At 39.9% G+C, this 23,983-nt stretch overlaps 1 protein-coding gene across 5 annotated transcripts in view; it reads right to left on the bottom strand.

Moving 5' to 3' along the window:
- MACROD2 (mono-ADP ribosylhydrolase 2) overlaps positions 1 to 23,983 on the bottom strand; it is a 1,974,865-nt gene that overhangs the window by 12,522 nt on the left and 1,938,360 nt on the right. For all 5 annotated transcript variants that reach the window (XM_029221509.1, XM_029221512.1, XM_029221511.1 and 2 more), the window contains 2 exons: positions 6,877 to 6,954; positions 4,470 to 4,534 (listed from right to left, as the gene is read on the bottom strand). In XM_029221509.1, the coding sequence (XP_029077342.1) occupies positions 4,473 to 4,534; positions 6,877 to 6,954 (140 nt within the window). In that variant the 3' untranslated portion in view covers positions 4,470 to 4,472. The remainder of the gene's footprint in view (positions 1 to 4,469; positions 4,535 to 6,876; positions 6,955 to 23,983) is intronic.

Genomic DNA, 23,983 nt, shown 5'->3' with positions numbered 1-23,983 from the left:
TTGCTATTGTTTCTATTCCATTTATTTCTGCTCTGATCTTTATGATTTTTTTCCTTCCACTAACTTTGGGTTTTGTTTGTTCTTTTTCTAGTTCCTTTAGGTGTAAGGTTAGATTGTTTGAGATTTTTCCTGTTTCTTGAGGTAGGCTTGTATAGCTATAAACTTCCCTCTTAGAACTGCTTTTGCTGCATCCCATACGTTTTGGATTGTCATGTTTTCATTGTCATTTGTCTCTGTATTTTTTTATTTCCTCTTTTTTTTAGTGATCTCTTGGTTATTTAGTAACGTATTGTTCAGCCTCCATTTGTTTGAGTTTTTTACGTTTTTTTTCCCTGTAATTCATTTCTAATCTCATAGTGATGTGGCCAGAAAAGATGCTTGATATGATTTCAATTTTCTTAAATATACTGAGGCTTGATTTGTGACCCAAGATGTGATCTATCCTGGAGAATGTTCCGTGCACACTTGAGAAGAAAGTGTAATCTGCTGTTTTTGGATGGAATGTCCTATAAATATCAATTGAATCTATCTGGTCTATTGTGTCATTTAAAGCTTCTGTTTCCTTATGTATTTTCATTTTTGATGATCTGTCCATAGGTGTAAGTGAGGTGTTAAAGTCCCCCACTCTTATTGTGTTACTGCTGATTTCCTCTTTTATAGCTGTTTGTTAGCAGTTGCCTTATGTATTGAGGTGCTCCTATGTTGGGTGCATATATATTTATAATTGTTATATCTTCTTCGTGGATTGATCTCATCATTATGTAGTGTCCTTCCTTGTCTCTTGTAACATTCTTTATTTTAAAGTCTATTTTATCTGATATGAGTATTGCTACTCCAGTTTTCTTTTGATTTCCATTGGCATGGAATATCTTTTTCCATCCCCTCACTTTCAGTCTGTATGTATCCCTAGGTCTGAAGTGGGTCTCTTGTAGGCAGCATATATATGGGTCTTGTTTTTATATCCATTCAGCAAGCCTGTGTCTTTTGGTTGGAGCATTTAATCCACTCACGTTTAAGGTAATTATCAATATGTATGTTCCTATTAACATTTTCTTAATTGTTTTGGGTTTGTTTTTGTAGGTCCTTTTCTTCTCTTGCGTTTCCCACTCAGAAAAGTTCCTTTAGCATTTGTTGTAGAGCTGGTTTGGTGGTGCTGAATTCTCTTAGCTTTTGCTTGTCTGTAAAGCTTTTGCTTTCTCCATCGAATCTGAATGAGATCCTTGCTGGGTAGAGTAATCTTGTAGGTTCTACCCTTTCATCACTTTAAATATATCGTGCCACTCCCTTCTGGCTTGTAGAGTTTCTGCTGAGAAATCAGCTGTTAACCTTATGGGAGTTCCCTTGTATGTTATTTGTCGTTTTTCCCTTGCTGCTTTCAATAATTTTTCTTTGTCTTTAATTTTTGCCCGTTTGATTACTATGTGTCTCGGCATGTTTCTTCTTGGGTTTATCCTGTATGGGACTCTCATGGCTATTTCCTTTCCCATGTTAGGGAAGTTTTTGAATATAATCTTTGCAAATATTTTCTCGGTTCCTTTCTCTCTCTCTTCTCCTTCTGGGACCCCTATAATGCGAATGTTGTTGCGTTTAATGTTGTCCCAGAGGTCTCTTAGGCTGTCTCATTTCTTTTCATTCTTTTCTTCTTTATTCTGTTCCGCAGTAGTGAATTCCAGCATTCTGTCTTCCAGGTCACTTATCCATTCTTCTGCCTCAGTTATTCTGCTATTGATTCCTTCTAGTGTAGTTTTTATTTCAGTTATTGTATTGTTCATCTCTGTTTGTTTGTCCTTTAATTCTTCTAGGTCTTTGTTAAACATTTCTTGCATCTCCATCTTTGCCTCCATTGTTTTTCTGAGGTCCTGGATCATCTTCACTATCATTATTCTGAATTCTTGTACTGGAAGGTTGCCTATCTCCACTTCATTTCATTGTTTCTCTGGGGTTCTATCTTGTTCCTTCATCTGGTATATAGCCCTCTGCCTTTTCATCTTGTCTATCTTTCTGTAAATGCGGTTTTTGTTCCACATGCTGCAGGATTGTAGTTCTTCTTGCTTCTGCTCTCTGCCCTCTGGTGGATGAGGCTAAGAGGCTTGTGCAAGTTTCCTGATGGGAGGGACTGGTAGTGCGTAGAGCTGACTGTTTCTCTGGTGGGCAGAGCTCAGTAAAACTTTATTCTGCTTGACTGCTGATGGGTGGGACTGGGTTCCCTCCCTGTTGGTTGTTTGGCCTGAGGCAATGCAACACTTGAACCTACCCGGGCTCTTTGGTGGGGCTAATGACAGACTCTGGGAGGGCTCACGCCAAGGAGTACTTCCCAGAACTTCTGCTGCCAGTGTCTTTTCCCCACAGTGAGCCACAGCCACCCCCTGCCTCTGCAGGAGACCCTCCAACACTAGCAGATGGGTCTGGTTCAATCTCCTATGGGGTCACTGCTCCTTCCACTGGGTCCTGATGCACACACTACTTTGTGTGTGCCCTCCAAGAGTGGAGTCTCTGTTTCCCCCAGTCCTGTCAAAGTCCTGCAATCAAATCCTGCTAGCCTTCAAAGTCTGATTCTCTAGGAATTCCTCCTCCTGTTGCTGGACCCCCAGGTTGGGAAGCCTGACACAGGGCTCAGAACCTTCACTCCAGTGGGTGGACTTCTGGTATAAGTGTTCTCCAGTCTGTGAGTCACCCACCCAGCAGTTATGGAATTTGATTTTACTGTGATTGCGCCCTCCTGCCGTCTCGCTGTGGCTTCTCCTTGGTCTTTGGATGTGGGGTATCTTTTTTGGTGAGTTCCAGTGTCTTCCTGTCGATGACTGTCCAGCAGCTAGTTGTGATTCTGGTGTTCTCGCGAGAGGGAGTGAGAGCACGTCCTTCTACTCCGCCATCTTGGCTCAGGACCTCATCAGGAATTAATTAACTGATAAATATAATTTATAATTTTTATCACTTTCTGAGCTATACTCCTAAGTTTTTTTTCCAGAAAAAAATATTTTCTCTTCTGCTATGACCTACATGTTGATAAAGTATACCTTTGTAGACAAAGATGAAACATTTATGTTTTTCTCTTTACCTGATCCTTCTAGTATTTGGCTTCTCCAGCTAGCTCTCCTGTGGACTTGATTGTTTATTTTAACCAGATTACTACTAGTTATACTAATCATAATAATTTGTTCTTTTTTGCTTCCAAATGCTGGTTGGTCCAATTTATGACCATGGGGAAGCACCGTGAATGAAAAATGTTGCCTGTCATATTCTGTCGCTCCATGGTAAGTCGTCAGCCACTGCAGCCACCCATAATGGTGCACCCCGAGGGGACTCAGGATGGGAAAGAACAGGATACTGGCCCCAGGTAGCTAAGCTGCATATCAAAGGAATGATCCCAAGGAGCCCAGATTCCTGCATCTTCCCATAAGTAGAAAAGGGCTAAATTCATTAACTTGAGATATCTGGTTTTCTTTAATTAATTAACAGTAATCTTTTCATGTTCCGACTACCTGGTCTTTGTTGTAAAACTCCTATGGTTCCTGCTTCCCCCCCTTACCTCTTCAGAGCAGTCCTGCAGAGCTATCCTAGGCTTGAAGTCCTCAGAAGGTCCACCAAATAAAACATAATTCTCAACTTTTAGGTTGTGCTTTTTTTTTTTTTTCAGTCGACAGAGGCAACCGTATCAACATATTTGTGTCTTGCCCTGGATGATGCACAATTCATTTATCCCATAGTTTTTTTTTCACAGCTTAGGAAAGCTAGGAATCAGAATAGCTAGGCTGGCTTCTTTTCTTTAATTCTTCTCTCCAGTCCTCAAGATACAAAAAAGTGTTACAGACCACTCATTATTCTAGATATACTTCAGTCTTGGCTGAGTGATTTAGAATGTTGGTCTGGAAAAACTCGTAATCATCATCTGGCCCCATTTATGTTCCCGTGGAATTCCGTGAGGCTCATTCAACTCAACAAACCTTTGTGTAGAGGTGCAGGTCCACAGGTAGTGGTGTGAGAGGACGGGACATAAGGCAGGCTTCTATCAGCCCAAATACACGCAAATGCCTTTCACATTCTCCAGGGCAAAGTTTAGTGTTTGTTAGGCTTAAAAACAGATATACCAAACAACTCGGCAGGTAACTTCTGGAAAAGCAATGCTTCAGAATCAGCTTGGGGTTGCTGAAAGAATTTGATCACTCCAGGAAGCCAGGAGGTGAGATGCGTGGAAAATTTTTTTTCTTGTTATCAAAGCTCAGAAAACCAGGGTATTGCATAATCTGGATATGTTGTAGCTTATCTTTTTCCTTTAAAGATGGTAAGTTTCTTACAATATGTTATTTGGTATAAATATTTTAAAAGTTTAGTCTGAAGCTAAACTTTTAAACGTTTAAAAGTTCTATCCATGGGACTGGATAAAACTGAGGGGAATCCAACATGCCTCTTACAGTTTCTATGGCTGGCCCATTTAATCAATTGAAAATCTTGTAACAGAGGCAACTTACCTATTAATCTTCTTGCTGACTCTCTGTTGGGTCATTTACACTGTCAACCTGATTATTCATTTCAACTGGAACCAGAAAGGAAAACAAAAAGGTTAAAGAAATCTCTTAAACATATTAAAATGGCCTGTGATTGTTACATTCCTGATTTCCTATCTTATACTTCTTTCAGTTTGTTTTCATTCATTCAAGATTTGGGGGCCACTCTTATAGATTTTTTACTGGTGGGGGAATGGGGAGGGCAGAGTTGCTTCTTTACTGAACTGTAGGAGCTGAGTTGTCATTTCATACCAGATTTTTGGGTTGATATTTTGTGTGTATTTATTACCATCCTTAGGTAAATTCAAAGGCCTTAATAGATGTCTATGAAAATAAACAGGAAACAAAGCAAACCAGATCATCGATGTGCAGAGAGGTAAGCAGCTCCCTCTAAAACAGAAATGCCAGTAGGCCTGCTTGGTTTGCCAGGTCTTCAATTTTTTTTTTTTTTTTTTTTTTTTTTTTGCGGTACGCGGGCCTCTCACTGTTGTGGCCGCTCCCGTTGCAGAGCACAGGCTCCAAATGCGCAGGCTCAGCGGCCATGGCTCACGGGCCCAGCCGCTCCGCGGCATGTGGGATTTTCCCGGACGGGGGCACAAACCCGTGTCCCCTGCATCAGCAGGCAGACTCCCAACCGCTGCGCCACCAGGAAAGCCCGAAATCTCTTTTACTTTAATCAGGTTTTCACGTTCAAGAAAAACAGTGGCAGGTGCTGGATCTCACATTCCAAAGAGACTTGAAAGAGGGAATGACTTTGGATGGCAGCCCACCCAACTCTCTCTCAAGGAGGTCTCTTTGTTCCTCCTGCAAACTAGCCTTGGTTTCTAATGATGTGTGAGCCCATTCTTTACCCCAGGTATAAACTGGCCAGTTACAGGAAGTGTACCTCTAAAAAAAGAATAATGTATGCACTTTCTATCCTGGTCTACAAAAATATGGGTGAGTGTTCCTTTTCTGTTCCTTCCTCCAACCCAAGGGTCCCTAGTTCCAAAACCTAATAAGTGTTTGTTAGTATGAAAAGCATTAAAAGCATTTCATGATCAAATAAGTTTGGGAAAAGCAATGTTAAATGATGTTAAGAAGTTTCTTTACAGCTGAGAGCCTGTAATGTGCATGGCAAATCTCCAAGATTTCCCACATTTATCTCCCTTTTATTCATTGAGCATTGCATGGACCTCGTATTCTTTGGAACATGCTTAGCAGAGAACTAGTTAAGAACCGTGCCTATAGTGTCACAACAAGGCTGGGGAAGGTTTCATTCAACTGAGCATCACCAACATGGGGTGGCTTTTAATGGAATGAATCTGGGGTTTGACAATATTATTCCCCTAGATAAAGCATGCCCAGGGGTTAAAAAAAAAAAATCAGTTTTTTTGGGTGTATGATAGGCTTAAAGATGTATTGTAGAACATGGGGAATATAGCCAATATTTTGTAATAACTGTAAATGGAAAGTGACCTTTAAAAAATTGTATAAATTTTTTTAAAAAATTAAAAAAATACTTAATTAAAAAAATCAGTTGGTACAGAAGGGCTTATAATTAAGGGAGGCAATTAGGTGAGGGCAAGCCTTGTAGCAGGGTGGAATGCATGGTATAGGAAACCATTTAAAACCACCAAGTAACTTCTACCAGTGGCTGAAATTTTCCCAAGGTCATTATCAACTCAAAGTAATTGGCTTTGTTTTCCTGGCTAAAATAACCCAAACAACAATATATATATAAACAGTTGATCACTGAACAATAATTCTGGTTCTCTTAAGCTCTGTGGGCAAGTGGAATTAAATATTTAGAAATCATGTGTGCTCAAATAGTTGTTTTTCTAAATGATATTTCAAAGGGTTTCCAGTATCATTGTGCAGGGGCAAGGCTATAATATTCCTGAGGCTCACAATTTCTAGATGCCTTCAAAGTAAGATGTGACTAAAAAAAGGTTTCTGTAAATTTATTTATAAAGTACTTTTAAAGACTCACTGTGTTTTTGGCCAAGCCATCTGATGTGTGATACAGTGAGGTGAAGTGATGAAGGTCCAAGAATAACCTTAGCCCAAACTCAAGCCAGGGCTCCTCTGAATGCTGAGTGTTTGCTTGCTGAGTGTTTTTCATAAGGTTCACCAGCTAGACTTCAGCTTAGCCTTGGAATTACCCACTGTTTCCTTGGTATTGGGAAGTAAGATTAAACTGAGGCACATGCTGTTTTTTTCAAAAGGCTGCCAATTTTGTTAGTTCCCAGTAGAAAATGGTTTTTGAACTTTACCTTGTTCAAACTGAATATGTTGACTCATAGAATAGACAGCGCCCTTAATCCTAGATTACACAGAGAAAATGTGCCAGATGTGTAGTTTGTGTGACTCAAATAGCTCAGAAACTTACCATCAGGACTTGTAGAATTTTCTGTGTCACCAGAGCCTTCGCTTTTCACAGGAGCTCTAGGTGTGTCCTCGCCTTGAGCTGAAAAAGAAGCTAGTCCTTGATTAATAGAGAATTAGAACAGCCTGACTGCCAATTGTTTTAAAATACTCCTGGGATTGAACTTCTTTTGCAGAAAAGCTTAAAGGAGCAAATAGTAGGTTGAGTTGCTTGAATACTTTAGTGCTGTCATATTCTAAATTCTCTCTAATTTGTGAGATAATCACATACATACATGCACAATGTCTCAAATTAGAAAGCTGGTAGCATGAAAGCGGCAAAACTTGGTTTAATCAGAACAACCCACAATTTGAATTTGGGGAAATTTGTGAGTTTATGTAGCTTAAACTTTGAAGAGAATGAAAAAAGAAAACCTATTTTGCCTCAGGCATGCCTGAAAGCTGAAAGATTCATTCTCCTGGCAGTGACGTTTAAACACAAATGAATGGCTCAGTTGCTCCCCTAGAAGACCTCAGATGCTGCCATTTTGGATCGTTGAGAATCCCATCTTTAGTTAATTTCTGTTGTAACTGTTCTCTATTTACAGTTTCATAAGGCTTGTCATCACTTGCTGTGGCTGAAGCTATATAACATGCCTAAATGTAGTTGTAAGGAGACTGTTTTTCTTGATCCGATATTCGTACATATAGAAAAAATGATCACTATAATCTAGTTAACATCCATATTTCTTATTGTGAGAAAATTTACAGGTAGTCAAAAGGAAAATAATCTCTTCTTAGTTAAACGTCTATTATGTTTTCACAGCTTGAAGAGCCAGGGCATTTGAAAATACAAATATAGAAAGTAGTAGACGAGTCCATAACAACTTAAACAAAAGATTAAATTCAGATTCATTACATGAATACCTATTGAGTCCAGAGTAGGTTCAATTTGACCTTTCTGTTAGGATGAAGCACGGCTAGGAAAGATCCAGTGTATAATCTCTTCAAAGAAAGATACCTTTAACTTGTACTCTTGGTAATGATTTACTGAAGCTGAGAATCAAGAAGTAAGGTGACTAATCTTTGAGCCTGGGTGGATGGAAGGTCAGTACTTGACAATATATAAAACAAACAAAGTGAAGGGAGGTGAAGAGGGTCATTTAAGTGGAGATGCCAAACAAGTTTTGCATCTAATGCTGAGGAAGAAAACTGAGAATTAGACATGTGGGAATTTGGGAGATGTCCATGTAGAATAATGTTATATTGTTGATGACATGAGAGTGGATGAGAAAAGTCAGGAAGGGGATAACATAAGGAAACATGACTCGTGGATACCCAAGTCCTACAAGGACAACATTTTCCAATTGCTCAGCAACACGTTCCTTACAGACACAATTACAGAAGAAACTACCGATGGAGTTTTCTAAGCTCGGGAGCAGGAAGTCTTTGCTAGTATGCCTCAAAACAGAAGTAGTTAGAAAAAATGGAACTATTTGACTTTATATAAACACAAACTTATGGGTGGAAAAGCTACCGTAAGAAATGTTTAAAAAAAGAAATATTACCAGTTGAGGAAAATTATTTATACCTTTTATCATAGACAAAGGGTTAATATCTTTCTTTGATATATAAAGTACTTCTAAACATAAACAAGATTGACAATTGGATAGAAAATTGAGCAAGAAATCGAACAGGATGTTAATTAAAAACTAAGAATGGCCTGTAGTTGTGTGAAAATGTGATTCACTTTGCTACTAACGAAAAAAAATGCAAGTTAAAATTACACTGAGAGGGCTTCTCTGGTGGTGCAGTGTTTAAGAAGCTGCCTGCTAATGCAGGGGACACAGGTTCAAGCCCTGGTCGGGGAAGATCCCACATGCCACGGAGCAACTAAGCCCGTGTGCCACAACTACTGAGCCTGCGCTCTAGAGTCCGCAAGCCACTACTGAAGCCCGCACCCCTAGAGCCCGTGCTCCACAACAAGAGAAGCCAGTGCAATGAGAAGCCTGCACACCACGACTAGAGAAAGGGATTTCTGCCTAAAGTAGACTATCATACTGTAGAATAACACTCCCACCAAGAACAGCTAGAAACATTGAGCAGATTATTTGAGGAAATTAAGGCACTAGAGAGCCATTAATGCAGCAGAAGCTGGAGGAGGTGAAAAATGGTGAACCTGACATTCCACATACAAAGAAGTTTAACGGAGCCTTCAGATGTTTTTTAATGAGCTTTGGGGGGGGAGAGAGGAAAAACTTATAGGTCAGGGCCCACCAAAGAAGAGGTGCGCTGATAAGTACCTTGAGTTTTCTGTGGGTTATACTTGGGGGGCAATGAACTTGAAATAGACCAGTTCTTAAAAAAAATTGAAGGCCTACTTTTAATCAATTTAATCTCTGATTCGATTTCAGTGCTCTACTCAATCCTACCAGCCTTTCAGAAACAAAAATAAATCCTCTCTGGAAGAAGATAAGGCCACCCAGAGGCTCAAGTTATCTCTACAATTTTTCGCACATAGTGTCTAGCATTCAATAAAAAATTACCGGTCATTCCTGAGGAACAAGAATGGATCACTGAAAACCAAGACAATATATAGAGACATGTTAGAGATCTATCTGTAGATACAACTTTAAAATATGGTTAATGTGTTTAAGAATTGGGTGACAAGAGGGAGAATTCTCACGGCAAAGAAGTTAACTGGACTAGACGCTAAATAAAAAAAAGTCAGATGTAAATTCTAGAACTGAAAATTATATAATGAATTTTAGAATTCAATAGGTGGATTTGGTGGCAATTAGACACAGCTGAAGAAGGAATTTACAAACTGAAAGCTAAGTTATAAAATATAAAGAATAAAATACAGATGAAAAGAATTAGCAGACATATGAGATAGGGTGTATCCTATGTGTAATGGGGCAAAAGCAATATTTTAAAAGATAATGGCTGATAATTTCCCAAACTGAATGGAAAATATCAAGCCACTGCTGTAAGAGTATTATGATACCCAAGCAAAATTAATGCAAAGCAAATCTTATTCAGGCCAATCAGTGTAAACTTGCAGAAAATCAAGGTTAAAGAAAAAAATATATATTTAGGAGTAAAGACCCATCAACTTCAAAATAGCAACAATAGGAATTATAGATGACATCTCAATAAAAATCATGGAATCCAGAGACAATGTAATGATATCTTCAAAGCACTTAAAGAAAATATCACTAACGTAAAATTTCATACCTAGCAAAATCTTCTTTCAAACTTCCAATTTGAAATAAAAAATTTTCAGGGAAAAAATAGAATTTGTTCAGGGGGAAGAACAGTAGACCTACACTGAAGGATTTTTACTATATGAAAATATAAATTCCAGGTAGATTATAGAACTAAATTTGAAAGGTAACATGGAAAAAGACCTTTATATCATGAGGCAAAAATTTCTTACACAGTTACAAAGCACTGACCATTAGGCAAAAGACTAATAATATGGAAAACATTTAAATTAGCATCATTATTTTATCAAAACACACCATTAAGAGAGTGCAAAGTAAACCAGAGTAGAAGATATTTGCCATTTATGTGTGTGTGTACATATATATATATATATCTATGTATATATACACACGAACACATATATAATACGTATCTCACTTACAAAGGACTCTTGTACTAATATATAAAGAAAACAATATAACATAGAAAAGACAAGGAATCCAACAGAAAACGGGCAAGACACAGACATGTCATAAAAGAGAATATCCTGGCTGGTCACTTAATTTCTTCAGTGACTTTTACCAAATCTCATAGTATTTAAAAGCCTCGGCTTTTTCACTATAAAAATAACTATCAAATGTTCTAACTCCTTGGACACCATCAGAACTTATTAAAATACAACATAATTGTTATATTTCATAAGATGATTACTATGGAAGGAAAGTTAATTGACCTAACACAATTTAATCATTACTTCTTTGACTTTCTCCTTGGCGTCATTGTTTGTGATGGGATCTAGGGTACCTGTAGCTGATTCTTCCAGGAAATCTCTTTCAAAGTCATTACTCTCAATGGTAATAACCCTGGTGATATTACTACAGAGATACCTCTCTGACATCTCAGAGAACTTTCTAGCTAATAGACAGGGTGCTAGTCAATATAATAATGCTCAATGAAAATGAAGGAGCATACAAAACACTTTTAAGAGCTGGGCGAGAGAGGAAGAAAGAAGTTGAAGAAAGCAAAACCCAAAAGGCAAATCAGACAGTAAATATTTAAGTTGTTTGCCTTATGTTTTGTCTTTTCAACCTCATTATTTTAAAATATAGTACATTGTTTGAGAAATCTCAGGTTATGCCACCATATTGGCACAGATTAGCATGAGATGTAATGGCAGGTTTTGAGATCCATGACAGAGATGAAAAGAGAAATCATAGTTGTAGCTCTATATATTGCCATGTTCTTGAGCAGAGGTCTCTTAGATCCGCTTTTGAAGACCCTAATGGTATGTTTGGTAGACATTATTCATTTAATATCATGAGTGTGCATGATACATGCACATGTGGTATGAATATATGACTATGTATGTGTGCAATGGCGTGCTTATGTGAATATGCATGTGTATATGTGTATGCATGTGCAAGTGTGCGTGTGTGTGTGTGTGTGTGTGTGTGTGTGTGTGTGTGGTGTATTTGGAAAGAGGGAGAGAAGAACAACAGATACTTATTACTCTGATGTGTGTGGAACTGTTATTATCCTAACGGTTTCTCCCCTGCTGGGCAAGGCATCTGAGTGCCCCAGAGAAATGATGCCATTTCACACAGACAATAGAATCTGATCAAAACAAAAATTGCCTCTACAGCCTATTTATTTCAGTGTGCCTGTCCTTCCCTCATTTTGATTGCTGCTGCTTGGAACACAAATGAGGAACATTTCAGGGCTCCTAGCAGGAGATAAAAGATGCTGAAATAGAAGGAGTCTGGGACAGACAGTACCATTTTCATTTTCAATTACCAACCTCAACTGTCCTCTTCAAAGCCTTGATTATGATAACCTTTTGTAGGTTAGTTGCATTACATAAAAAATAATAAAATGAAGCAAGTCTCATCACAAAGAAAAGATACTGAAATGCATATAGAATACAATTAACCAGATTTTAAAATACATAAACATGGAGAGAAGTTAGAAGATTCTCCAAGTTTTTCTTTTGAGATTTGTGTTGACAAACTCCATGCAACAAATAGAATTACAAATAATTATTTCTCAGAATGTGTAGTTGCATAGGTATCATGACAGCTATAGAAAGCAGGGCCTGTCTGGATTCAATTGTATTGAATTAAAGTGGCGTTGAACCAAAGCAAGCATTCTTGAACCATCTTGACTTTTGCCATATCTATGTTCCGACTTTATTATTAATGTAATGGATTAGGTAATTGTTTCAAAAGGCTCACTTCCTGTCTTCCACCCCTACAGGAGTTGACGTCACTGTTCCCTGACACTGGGCTTGGTCATGGAATTTGCTTTGGCTAATGGAATATTAGCAAAAGTGAGTCAAACAGAGGTTTGAAATGCATTTGTACAGTTGGGGTTTGCCCTCTTGTGCTCCTGCCTTTTGCCCCAAGAAGAACATGCTTTAGGGAAGAGCTGATCTAAGGAGGATAAGACCTGAACTCAACTCACAGCCTGACATCCTTCCTGGCCCAGACTAGATGTGGTTGATCCTCTCTGAACAAAAGAATGGATGATTGTTGTTCTGAGCCTCTGAAATTGAAGATGGTTTGTTATGCAGCATTACTGTGGTGACAGCTAATGCTTAGTCATGTTTTTAATCGACTCAGGCCTAACATTGCTTCTTAATTTTGTCCCATAGCAATCATAGCTATAAAACCGCGAGCTTAATTTGTGCCTAATTTTTTCACACATGATAATAAATATGTGTGAATAAATAATAAATATGTTAATTTTGATATCACCTAAAATCATCTACAGAACTGATAGGGATAGAGTAGGATACTTAAATAGTTAGTTGAAAAATCCCACTAGGGGTTTAAAGACAGAGGGAATTTTAAGGGAGTTTGGGAGACTACTGTAAGCTAATGACCACTCAAGAAAAGAATCTAGTAACCTAGCGACAATCTACACTACCTTGAAGGAAGACCAAGCACATTCCAGTGCAAGGCACACTCAAGCCACAAATCCTGATAGTTAAAAATACAAGACAATAGATATGGGGTCTGAATCTTGTTACGTGAAGTCAGGGAGTAAATGGTCCTTGAAGAGTTGCATTTCTGCATGTAGTCAAGACAGGAATATAAGTGAAAGGGGAAAGAAACTAGGTGAAAGGGGACATTATACTGAAACCTGAGATGAATTACCATATTTTAGTGTATGTCATCACCCTTTTGCTAATATACATATGATTAAAATAGCTCAATGACAGTCCCGGTCAGACCACATAGGGTCAAAGGAGGAACTAATGATGTAAACCTTGACATCTCCCCAAAAATGAGGGAGAAGGTGGCCTTCCCCCACCTTCCCTCTGATTATAAAAATGTAGCCCTCTTTGTTCTCAGGGCTGCACTCCCTTGCCTGCCCGCTTAATCTCTCTCACAAGTGTCCTATGCTAATAAACTCATTCTTTGCCTATCACTTTGCCTCACGCTGAATTCTTTCTGCATCGAGACTAAGGAACATGAGCTTCAGTAAGTCCTGACACCAGGTGAGCGGTTTCAATGAAAAGACAATGCGTTTGAGTCCCCTCCTAGTCAGGGATCCTGGGTTCAAGTTCCAGTCTGACTTTTGGCTGGGTTGGAGCCCCATCCGAGAAGGAGTGTGGTTTCAGGGCAACAAATGGTATCTGTATGAAATTCTGAGAAATGCCAAGTTGATGTATACAGATGAGACGTCCCTTAACAGGCTAAACTCTGTTGCCTTCACAATGGTACTAAAATGGAAGAAACCTGGTCAGAGTTTAAGGCGTTTGTCACATATATTTAACTTCCAAGCTCAAATGGAGGAAAGCAATTATTCCACATGCATAAACATCAATTTATGTTCTTTTTAAACAACTGATTGTTAGGGGAGATGAACTCCATTAGACCTTACTTTACCCTAGAGTGCCAAGTTCACTTTCTAGGTGTAGAATCCAAGTGCAAGTAAAACTAAAGGAGATCAAAGACCAACTTACGGAGCAAGAACAGAGTGTCAGTGAGAAGACAGGACTTGAAGAGAAGTTGAGTCCTTGTATTGTTATACTTCCCCACAAACTGCTCTGTACAGTCAAGGCACCAACACTATTTAAAATGATTGTAAAAGTCAGTGATGCGACTCCTCTTAGTGATGTGGTTCCAACAGCGATAAACTAAATATATTTAACCTCAAGAAAAAAAATTCCGATCTTTGGTAATGGCATGGGCTTATCCATTTACATAGCTGCTTCAGTAGCAACCAGGTTTCATATCCAGGTGTTTTGTGATAATATGTAAGGGTGCAAAGGATAAACACTACTCCTAGGAAGATTCATCCAAAGTGAAGGGAGGCAAAATAAACCAGACAGCATTTAACAAAGATTACTACCCACCTTTTCTACAACAAATGTCAACACAACAAACCACAAGTCCAGCCTCTACAAATTCCTTCTCTCCTTTGAATACACCTTTGTTTTGCTTTTTGTAACTCCCTTTTCTGTTACTCATGACAGATACTGAACCTCAGGACTGTCCATTTCTGGCCACCTTTGTGGGAAGCTCAACATTAGTGAAAGGGGATGGAGTGTAGCTCTCTGGAGTTGGGCACAGCTGGTTTCAAATCCAAGCTCTGGCATCTCTATTTGTGCGATCTTGGATAGGTCTCGTTCACATTCAGAGTCTCAGTTTTGTCACTTATACATGGAGGTAATGATATCTCCCTCACAACATTTGAGGATCAAAAGAGGTAATGATTGACTATAATAAACGCTTGATTAATATTTTTTGGCCTAGAGAAACAAATTTAATATCTACTTCTTGATGTCTCTTAATCAAGGATATTTAAGCATAAAAACTTAGCTGAATCACTTCTCTGTATCATTCAAGAATTTATCACATTTTTCCTCCTCTTTGGTATTATTCATTCATTCATCCAGCCAGCCAGCATATATATTGAGTCCGTGCTACGTATAAACCTTAATGAAAAGAATTGAATGGAGTAGAAGACTGGCTTAGCTGGATTAATAAATCTCAGAGAATAAAGCACTAATACTGTTCTACAGTGTATTTTTCTTTTATTATTACCTCTTAACATGCAGGGTGTTGAGATTCCTCCTTCCTTCCTTCCTAACTTCCTTCCTAATATCTTCCCTGCCTTCCTCCCTCCCTCCCTTCCTCTCTTCTGTCATTTATTTTAATATTTTACCAATTTTTCTATCTGATTGCTCATTTTTTTCTTATTGAATTTTTTTTGAGTTTTAAAAAAAATTTTATTGGAGTATAGTTGATTTAAAAATGTTGTGTTGGTTTCTACCACACAGCAACGTATATTCACCCTCTTTTAGATTCTTTTCCCATATAGGTCACTTAAAAAACAATATCTAAAGATTTTAGAAGAAAGCATAGTAAAATTTATTTAATGTATCTTAAAGAAAGTCAAAAGAAGGCAATCCAGGAGAAGATATCTGCAACGTGTTTGACAGAGAGAGGGTTAATTTTCTTAATTTATGGAGACTACATAAAAGTCAATAAGGTCATTACTACAGGGTGAGCATGTGACACATACGTTAGCACGCTACTCCTTTCGCACATTGTCTGTGGAAGCGTTTTCTCTGGGAGGGGTAAAGTGGTCACAGCATCAACCACATTCATTGTGCTGGATTCCCCAGCAAGTGTGTCGCATGCCCAGCCCAGGCCTGTCACAGTGGGGGCTATCCTTGGGGTTGGATAGTTTTTTTCAATTCAACGTGAGCCCTGCAACTCGTTTTTGCTCTAAGAGCAAAAAAGTCAGCTTGAGCTTCACTATTCTCTTCGCTGTTTTCTCTCTCAGCCTCCAAAGCAGAAGGTGATAAACCCTATGCAAACCCTACATAGACTCCTCAGGGAATGAAGGGGGCTCCTCTTTCAAGGGGGCTTCATCTGGGACTTTCCAGCACCTCCTCCTCTGCTTCCTGCTCACCCCCAAGATCTTGCCTTATTTATTTTCCCTTTTGCCCTCTATTTGGTGAAATTCCTATTGTTTTTTTTCCCTAGAGGTAATCAGATCCAGGAATTTTTTATTGGTCTGCCTTTCCTTTTCCATTTTCCTCCCAGCAAGAGATATTGAAATGGAGAATCACAGCTTGTTTTCCTGTCTCTTTGGGGTAAGGCAGAATAAAGGTGTTCATGGCTGGCTTCATGCGCTTGTGGAAATTTCCCTGGGCTGCTCCTCTCCCAGCTGGGAAAGTAAATGGTAGCTAGTAAGACCCTATTCAGGATTATTTCAGAGCCTGGTAGAGCTAGGGAGTAGGTTGGGGGTGACACCAGGCTCACGCCTTCCTTTTGCCATGGCTACCAGCTCGTTCTTTTTTTTTCTTTTTTCTTTTTTTTGCGGTACGCGGGCCTCTCACTGTTGTGGCCTCTCCCGTTGCGGAGCACAGGCTCCGGACGCGCAGGCTCAGTGGCCATGGCTCACGGGCCCAGCCGCTCCGTGGCATGTGGGATCCCCCCGGACCGGGGCACGAACCCGCATCCCCTGCATCGGCAGGCGGACTCTCAACCACTGCGCCACCAGGAAAGCCCAGCTCGTTCTTTTAATTACTGTTTTTATTTGTGTTGTTCGTTTGCTTGTTTTACTTATCTGCTTTCATATTATGTTTGGGTGAGTGAGATTTGAAATGTGATTTCACATCACCAGTTTAAACCCAAGACCAGATGTGCAGACTCCTTTGATTTGTGGGATGGGGTATTCCCTCCTGGTGCCTCACATACTTGGCCTTTGTCAACAGCTGGTTTTAGGAATATTTATCAAAGGATAGTTCTGATCAGACTTGAGGTTATGGACTGAATATTTGTGACCCCCCCTTCCCCGCCACAAGATTCATATGTTGAAGCCCCAAGTGGCAATGTGACTGTATTTGGAAATAGGGCCTTCATGGAGGTAATTAAAATTAAATGAGGTCAGAATAGTGAGGCCCTAATCTGATAGGACTGTGGCTTTATAAGAAGAGAGCTCTCTCTCTCTCCCTCTGCCATATGAGGACACAGTGAGAAGGGGGCCACCTATAGGCCAGGAAGAGAGCTCCTGCCATAAACCAAATCAGCCAGCACCTTGATTTGGACTTCTCAGCCTCCAGAGCTGTGAGAAAATAAACTTCTGTTGTTTAAGCCACCCAGTCTATGGTATTTCTTTTTATGGCAGCCTGAGCAGATGGGTATACTTGATTTACAATTAGCTCCTATTTCTTCGGGACGAAAGTACAATTGTAAGCCATCTGCCCCTCATCTAACCTATTTTCTCCCAAAGAACCTCAATCCTAAAGCTGCTCCTTGACCATTCTACCAGTGGTCATCACTTATAGACACATGCCCTTGGCTCCCTCTCCAAAGTCGAAAAGGAATGACTATTCTCAATGGTGAAAAACTGAAAGCATTTCCTCTAAAATCAGGAACAAGACAAGGATGTCCACCTTGCCACTTAGTTTTGGAAGTTTTTCAACATAGTTTTGGAAGTCCTAGCCACAGCAATCAGAGAAGAAAATGAAATAAAATGAATCCAAATTGGAAAAGAAGAAGTAGAATTGTCATTGTTTGCATATGACATGATACTATACATAGAAAATCCTAAAGATGCTACCAGAAAACTACTAGAGCTCATCAATGAATTTGGTAAAGTTGCAGGATACAAAATTAATTCACAGAAATCTCTTGCATTACTATACACTAACAGTGGAAGATCAGACGGAGAAATTAAAGAAACAGTCCCATCTACTATCACGTCAAAAGGATAAAATACCTAGGAATAAACCTACCTAAGGAGGCAAAAGTCCTGTACTCAGAAAACTATAAGATACTGATGAAAGAAATCAAAGATGACACAAACAGATGGAGAGATATACCATGCTCTTGGATTGGAAGAATCAATATTGCCAAAATGACAATACTATCCAAAGTAATCTACAGATTCAATGCAATCCCCATCAAATTACCAATAGCATTTTTCATAGAATTAGAAGAAAAAATTTTACAGTTTGTAAGGAAATACAAAAGACCTTGAATAGCCAAAGCAATCTTGAGAAAGCAAAACAGAGCTGGAGGAATCAGGGTCCCTGACTTCAAACTATATTACAAAGCTACAGTAATCAAAACAGTATGGTACTGGCACAAAAACAGATATAGATCAATGGAACAGGACAGAAAGTCCAGAGATAAACCCATGCACCATGGTCATGTAATCTATGACAAAGGAGGCAAGAATATACAGTGGAGAAAAGACAGTCTCTTCAATAAGTGGTGCTGGGAAAACTGGACAGCTACATGTAAAAGAATGAAATTAGAACATTCTCTAACACCATACACAAAAATAAACTCAAAATGGAGTAAAGACCTAAATGTAAGACCAGATACTGTAAAACTCTTATAGGAAAACATAGGCAAAACGCCCTCTGGTGTAAATTGCAGCAAGATCTTTTTACGATCCACCTCCTAGAGTAATGAAAATAAAAGCAACAATAAACAAATGGGACCTAATGAAACTTAAAAGCTTTTGCACAGCAAAGGAAACCATAAACAAAACGAAAAGACAACCCACAGAATGGGAGAAAATATCTGCAAATGAAGCAACCGATAAGGGATTAATCTCCAAAGTATACAAACAGCTCATGCAGCTCAATATCAAGAAAACAAACAACCCAATCAAAAAATGGGCAGAAGGGGCTTCCCTGCTGGCGCAGTGGTTGAGAGTCCGCCTGCCGATGCAGGGGACAGGGGTTCGTGTCCCGGTCCGGGAGGATCCCACATGCCGTGGAGCGGCTGGGCCCATGAGCCATGGCCGCTGAGCCTACGCGTCCGGAGCCTGTGCTCCGCAACGGGAGAGGCCACAGCAGTGAGAGGCCCACGTACCACAAAAAAAAAAAAAAAAAAAAGGGCAGAAGACCTAAATAGACGTTTCTCCAAAGAAGATATACAGATGGCCAAAAAGCACATGAGAAGATGCTCAACATCACTGATTATTAGAGATAACGCAAATCAAAACTACAATGAGGTTATCACCTCACACTGGTCAGAATGGCCATCATCAAAAAATCTACAAACAATAAATGCTGGGGAGGGTGTGGAGAAAAGGGAATCCTCCTACACTGTTGGTGGGAATGTAAATTGGTGTAGCCACTATTGAGAACAATATGGAGGTTCCTTAAAAACTAAAAATAGAGCTACCATATGATCCAGCAATCACACTCCTGGGCATATATCTGGAGAAAACCATAATTCGAAAAGAGACATGCACCCCAGTGTTCACTGCAGCACTGTTTACAATTAGCTGAGACATGGAAGCAACCTAAATGTGCATCAAAGGATGAACGGATAAAGAAGTCGTATGTATATACAGTGGAATATTGCTCAGCCATAAAAACGAATGAAATAATGCCACTTGCAGTGACATGGATGGACCTAGAGACTGTTACATGAAGTGAAGTAGGTCAGACAGAGAAAGACAAATATCATATGATATCCTTATATGTGGAATCCAAAAAAATGGTACAAATTAACTTATTTACAAAACAGAAATAGTCACAGATGTAGAAGACAAACTTACGGTTACCGAGGGGGAAAGGGTGGTGGGAGGGATAAACTGGGAGACTGTGATTGGCATATACACACTACTATTTATAAAATAGCTAACTAACAAGAACCTACCATTTAGCACACGGAACTCTACACAATGCTGTGTAATGACCTATATGGGAAAAGAATCTAAAAAAGAGTGGATATATGTATATGTATAGCTGAGTCACTTTGCTGTACCTCAGAAACTAACACAGCATTGTAAACCAACTATACTCCAATAAAAATTAATTTTAAAAAAATGAATGACTTAGATGACAGGATCATACTGGTGGAAAATCTGCATGTTTCTGCAAGACACCCCTTCCATGGCAACACACCTCTTCATGTATTAATTGGGAATTTCTACCCTAATCAAAATCAGAAGCTGTCTTTAGTAGATAAAAGGCAGTGGCGGTAGCCGAAGGTGGGCATGAAATCCAGACATATACATATACCTTTTCCTTTTATGTTTAACCAGATGATGTGCCTGCATACAGCCACTTTGAGAAGGGTTTGGAAATTCATCACTAGTTATTGGCAGAATAGCCAGTCTATAGAGACCCAATATTTGGGAAGAAAACCCCCAAAACATATCCACCAGATACTTCAGTGTCTACTACATGCTGAGATAAAAATGGATGAGGCATACTGATGTCTTCATGGACTTCACAAGCTAGCTGAGACGGGGGTGGGGGGGGTTGAGATTGAGAACATGGACCACCCACAAGCCACGTGTTATGGTATGAACTAGGAACTCTGGAGGCCCAGTGGAGAGTGAGTCACCTTTTTTGAGGGCTGGTGAAGAAAAATCTTGGAGAACAAGGAAATGACATTTTAGTTGGAGCTGGTTAGAGGGGTCAATTTCAAATGTTTTGCATCCTTGCCAAGCATTGGGATAGGTAGAAATATCTCCTGTGTGTAAAAGATCTGGAGGACTCAGTTTCTTACATCTTCAACTGGACCACCTTAGGCCTGACCCGTCTTACTCCTCATCACTCCCTGCTGGTTGTGCTGCCCCCATGGAACTCTAAAAGGCAGTTCCAGCTCCTTTATATAAGATCACAACCACTGAAGGCTTCCCAGGTGTTGCCACACTTGGCTTAACTGAGCTGGATTCCGATCACATTCTACACGTCTGGCTTTTCTTTACCTTTTCCAGGCCCCAATTAAGCATCTAACTCTCATTCAGCCTCATAATGCAGTCCCCACACCCTCCAGGGCCTGGCAGGAATGAAGGCTACAAGTAGGCCCTTCTCAGCTGGGGGCTGCCAGGGCTGGTCTCAGATCAGGGTCTTTCCAGCAGGAACAATACAAACCGGGTGTCTCTCAAATGCCACCCCCCCCCCCACAACCATCACACCCTCTTTGTGGCTCTTATTTCTCTACAGCGACCAGATAAGTCTACACAGCAGGGCCCTAGTGAGCACAGAGATAGGTATTTTTTTTCCACAGGAATCTCTTGATTCTTTTACTCTAATAGGGTTTTAACTATGTAAGGAGCCACAGTGGGGTAGCTTTGGGCTTTCAAATGATTCTTTATGTGGTATCTTTCATAAGGAAGGAAACTTGCTGCTGGAAATAACCCATGCTGGATTCTTAGAAACTTCATCACACACTTAAGTCTCCTGAAAGAAAGTGCCTCTGACTGCTTGGGTTGAAATCCTGCGTGATTATATACACAGCTCTTTAGTCAAAGGATAATTTAGTCCTATACATTCTTAATTATAGATTCCTTAATTATTTCCACTAGATTTTGCCCTCATTGTATATTTTCCTAGATAGCACAGTTTATTCAGAACATTTAATAAAATCTAGTGGGTCATCTTTGTGATGACCAAAGTACTAGAAATCAATACCCAGGAAGAAAGCTGTATAACTAGTAGATTAAATAAATAGCAGAATAAATAACTAGTAGATTTACAGAAACACCGAAAGACGAACTATCAGAGGACCCTGATCTGGAAGTAAGTGCATCAGTTCTGTTAAGGAAATTCCACTTCTAGTCTTAGACTCTCAATACCAATTCTCTCAGCTTCAAAGAAAAATGATAGATTTTTTTCCTACTAGGAGTTTTCAAACACACCTGGCATTAAACTAGAGCCATTTTATATTTAGCTTTTCTTCAGAAAGCCCATTTCACAGATGCCTGGATCTTACTTAATCTTTGAACTTCTTTGTATTTAATCATTTTTATGCCTTCTGAGAGTTTATCACTACCAGAGCAAACACTTACACACACACACACACACACACACACACACACACACACACACACAGAAAAGACTGTCTAGGCCACATTCATTAAACATGTAACTAAAATTGCTATTAAACTCAGTCAGATGCCTTTTACCAAAGAGAATTCTAAGTTACCTGCAAGAAATTGCTGTTATGTTTGCCAGCCCCCTCTACCTAGGGGCTTTATTCCCCTCTTAGATAATAGGTCTATCTTGTCTTTTGCTGTCTGAACCAGACTGCTTTGCCCAAGAAATAAAAAAAGATCTTTGACCATATTCCAGTCCAACAAAACCCTTCACAGGTGTGACGTTGGGCCCCAGAGAAGTGGCATGGCTGCCTCAGGCCATCTAGTGATGAAGTTGGGGCTGAAAATTCTTCCAAATTCACTCCTGGGCTATTTCCACTTCATCAATCTACTGACACTGGTGAGAGAGCCCTACAGAGGCAGGTGAAATGGGACTGGAATTTGGGAATGGCCTAGAATCTTCTTTCACAGGTCTGCTTGGTCAACTCTAATCGATTTGAAAGCAATGGACTTGAAGAATGTCTTCCACGTCCTTAGGATGGCTTGGGGGAGGGAGAGGAACACAGACCTATTCACAATGCAGACAGTGAGTCCTGTCGATCGCCAGGGACTTCTGTGGTCAGCCGCAGCAGGCTCAGTGGGAATGGTGATATGCCAAGGTCTCGCCTCTACAGGACCTGCAGGGCCCTGTAGCATAGACCATACTCCCCTGCCAGATATTTTAGAGTCAAAGCTTGGGGGTTTCATTCTCCTTTTGAAGATGGGTACATGCCATGGCCTCTTTAATCTGGAAAACCAGGTTAATGTCACTCTGAACCTGCTACCATGTGGTTAGAAGTGTACGATGGCTTGGTTTGGAGTCCATGGGAAAGAGTCTAACTATGAGGCAGAGTATGTTTTCATGGCTTGCTTGAGCACCAGAGGATCTGAGAGCTCAGCAGTAAAGTGGGTGATCCGTCAACAGAGGTTGGGTCTGCGATGATGTCACCCTCTGGGCTTCAGGGCTCTTCAGGTTTGTGCCGCAGTACCAGCCTCTTGGAGCTGACATGAGTGGGTCGCTCAGTACTCTTCCTGCTTGCCCCTGGGTGCTGAGCATCTTAACTCTCCCGTTGGCTTCATAGACTGATTGACTTCTGATGGCTGAATTTTGCTTTTGTCTTGACTGATGTCTCTGTAGGCACCCTGGTCTCTCCCACAGTCATGAATCTCTTGCTTGTTTCAGAATTTTGACAACCGAGGGATTCCCTAGCCCTCTGTGTGGCTGCCTTTCTGCCTCTTTCCTCAGACTATCATAGATACTCCTGCAGCTGTCAAGCTGCTTTCATTCTCTGTGTGGAAACAGCGCCTCCAGCAAGAGAATGGGCTCTGACAGCACTAAATAATGGGCCTTGCACCTGCTTTATCTCTTGACTCTTAATCTCTTGTTCTAGGAGATAATTTAGGAAACTCTCCCATAATAGAAAAAATAACATCCAGACTTTTCTTTTCAGGCAAAGAAATCTTAATCCTTTTTTTGTTCATGTATTTTACCAAACTAGAGATCCTGTCACATCACCTCTTCAGCAAGATACAATTCACCTTTGAGGAGAAAGCAATCCAATTTTGATTTATTGATCTCAGGACACAATGCTTTTCTTAAAAAAAAAGAAAGAAAAAAGTGTAGACCCGTCTACGTGAGATTATCAAATAAAAGCCTGAAGACCTGGCTTTTTAAAAGGGGAGATACCAACGGAGTTTGATTTCTTTCTTTTTACAGAACTATACAGACATTTTTGCTTGTAACATAATTTTTTTGAAAGTTCAAAATAACGCAGCTAGAGGTAGTAACATTTCCCCTGCCCCATGGCTTCCTTTGGGCAAATGGTAAGAGTATTTCTAAAGGCCACCCTCAAATTTCAGCTTTCTGTTCTGTTGCATTTAATTGGTTGCTGTTTGGCTGCCTTCAATAGAATATTGATTATATGTGTGGCTGTAAACCTTGGAGGAAGAAAGAAGACAGGTTCTTATATACCAGTAAGTGTCCTCCATTATAAAGAGACATCTATTAGAGATGTGGAGGTGGTGCTGGTGTGTGTGTGTGTGTGTGTGTGTGTGTGTGTGTGTGTGTGTGTGTG

Source organism: Monodon monoceros, unplaced genomic scaffold (assembly GCF_005190385.1).
Source record: "Monodon monoceros isolate NGI ecotype Baffin Bay Population unplaced genomic scaffold, NGI_Narwhal_1 Super_Scaffold_13, whole genome shotgun sequence".
NCBI lineage: Eukaryota > Metazoa > Chordata > Mammalia > Artiodactyla > Monodontidae > Monodon > Monodon monoceros.
The sequence above is the reverse complement of the archived record's forward strand: the minus strand, read 5'-3'. Positions and strand labels throughout refer to the sequence as shown.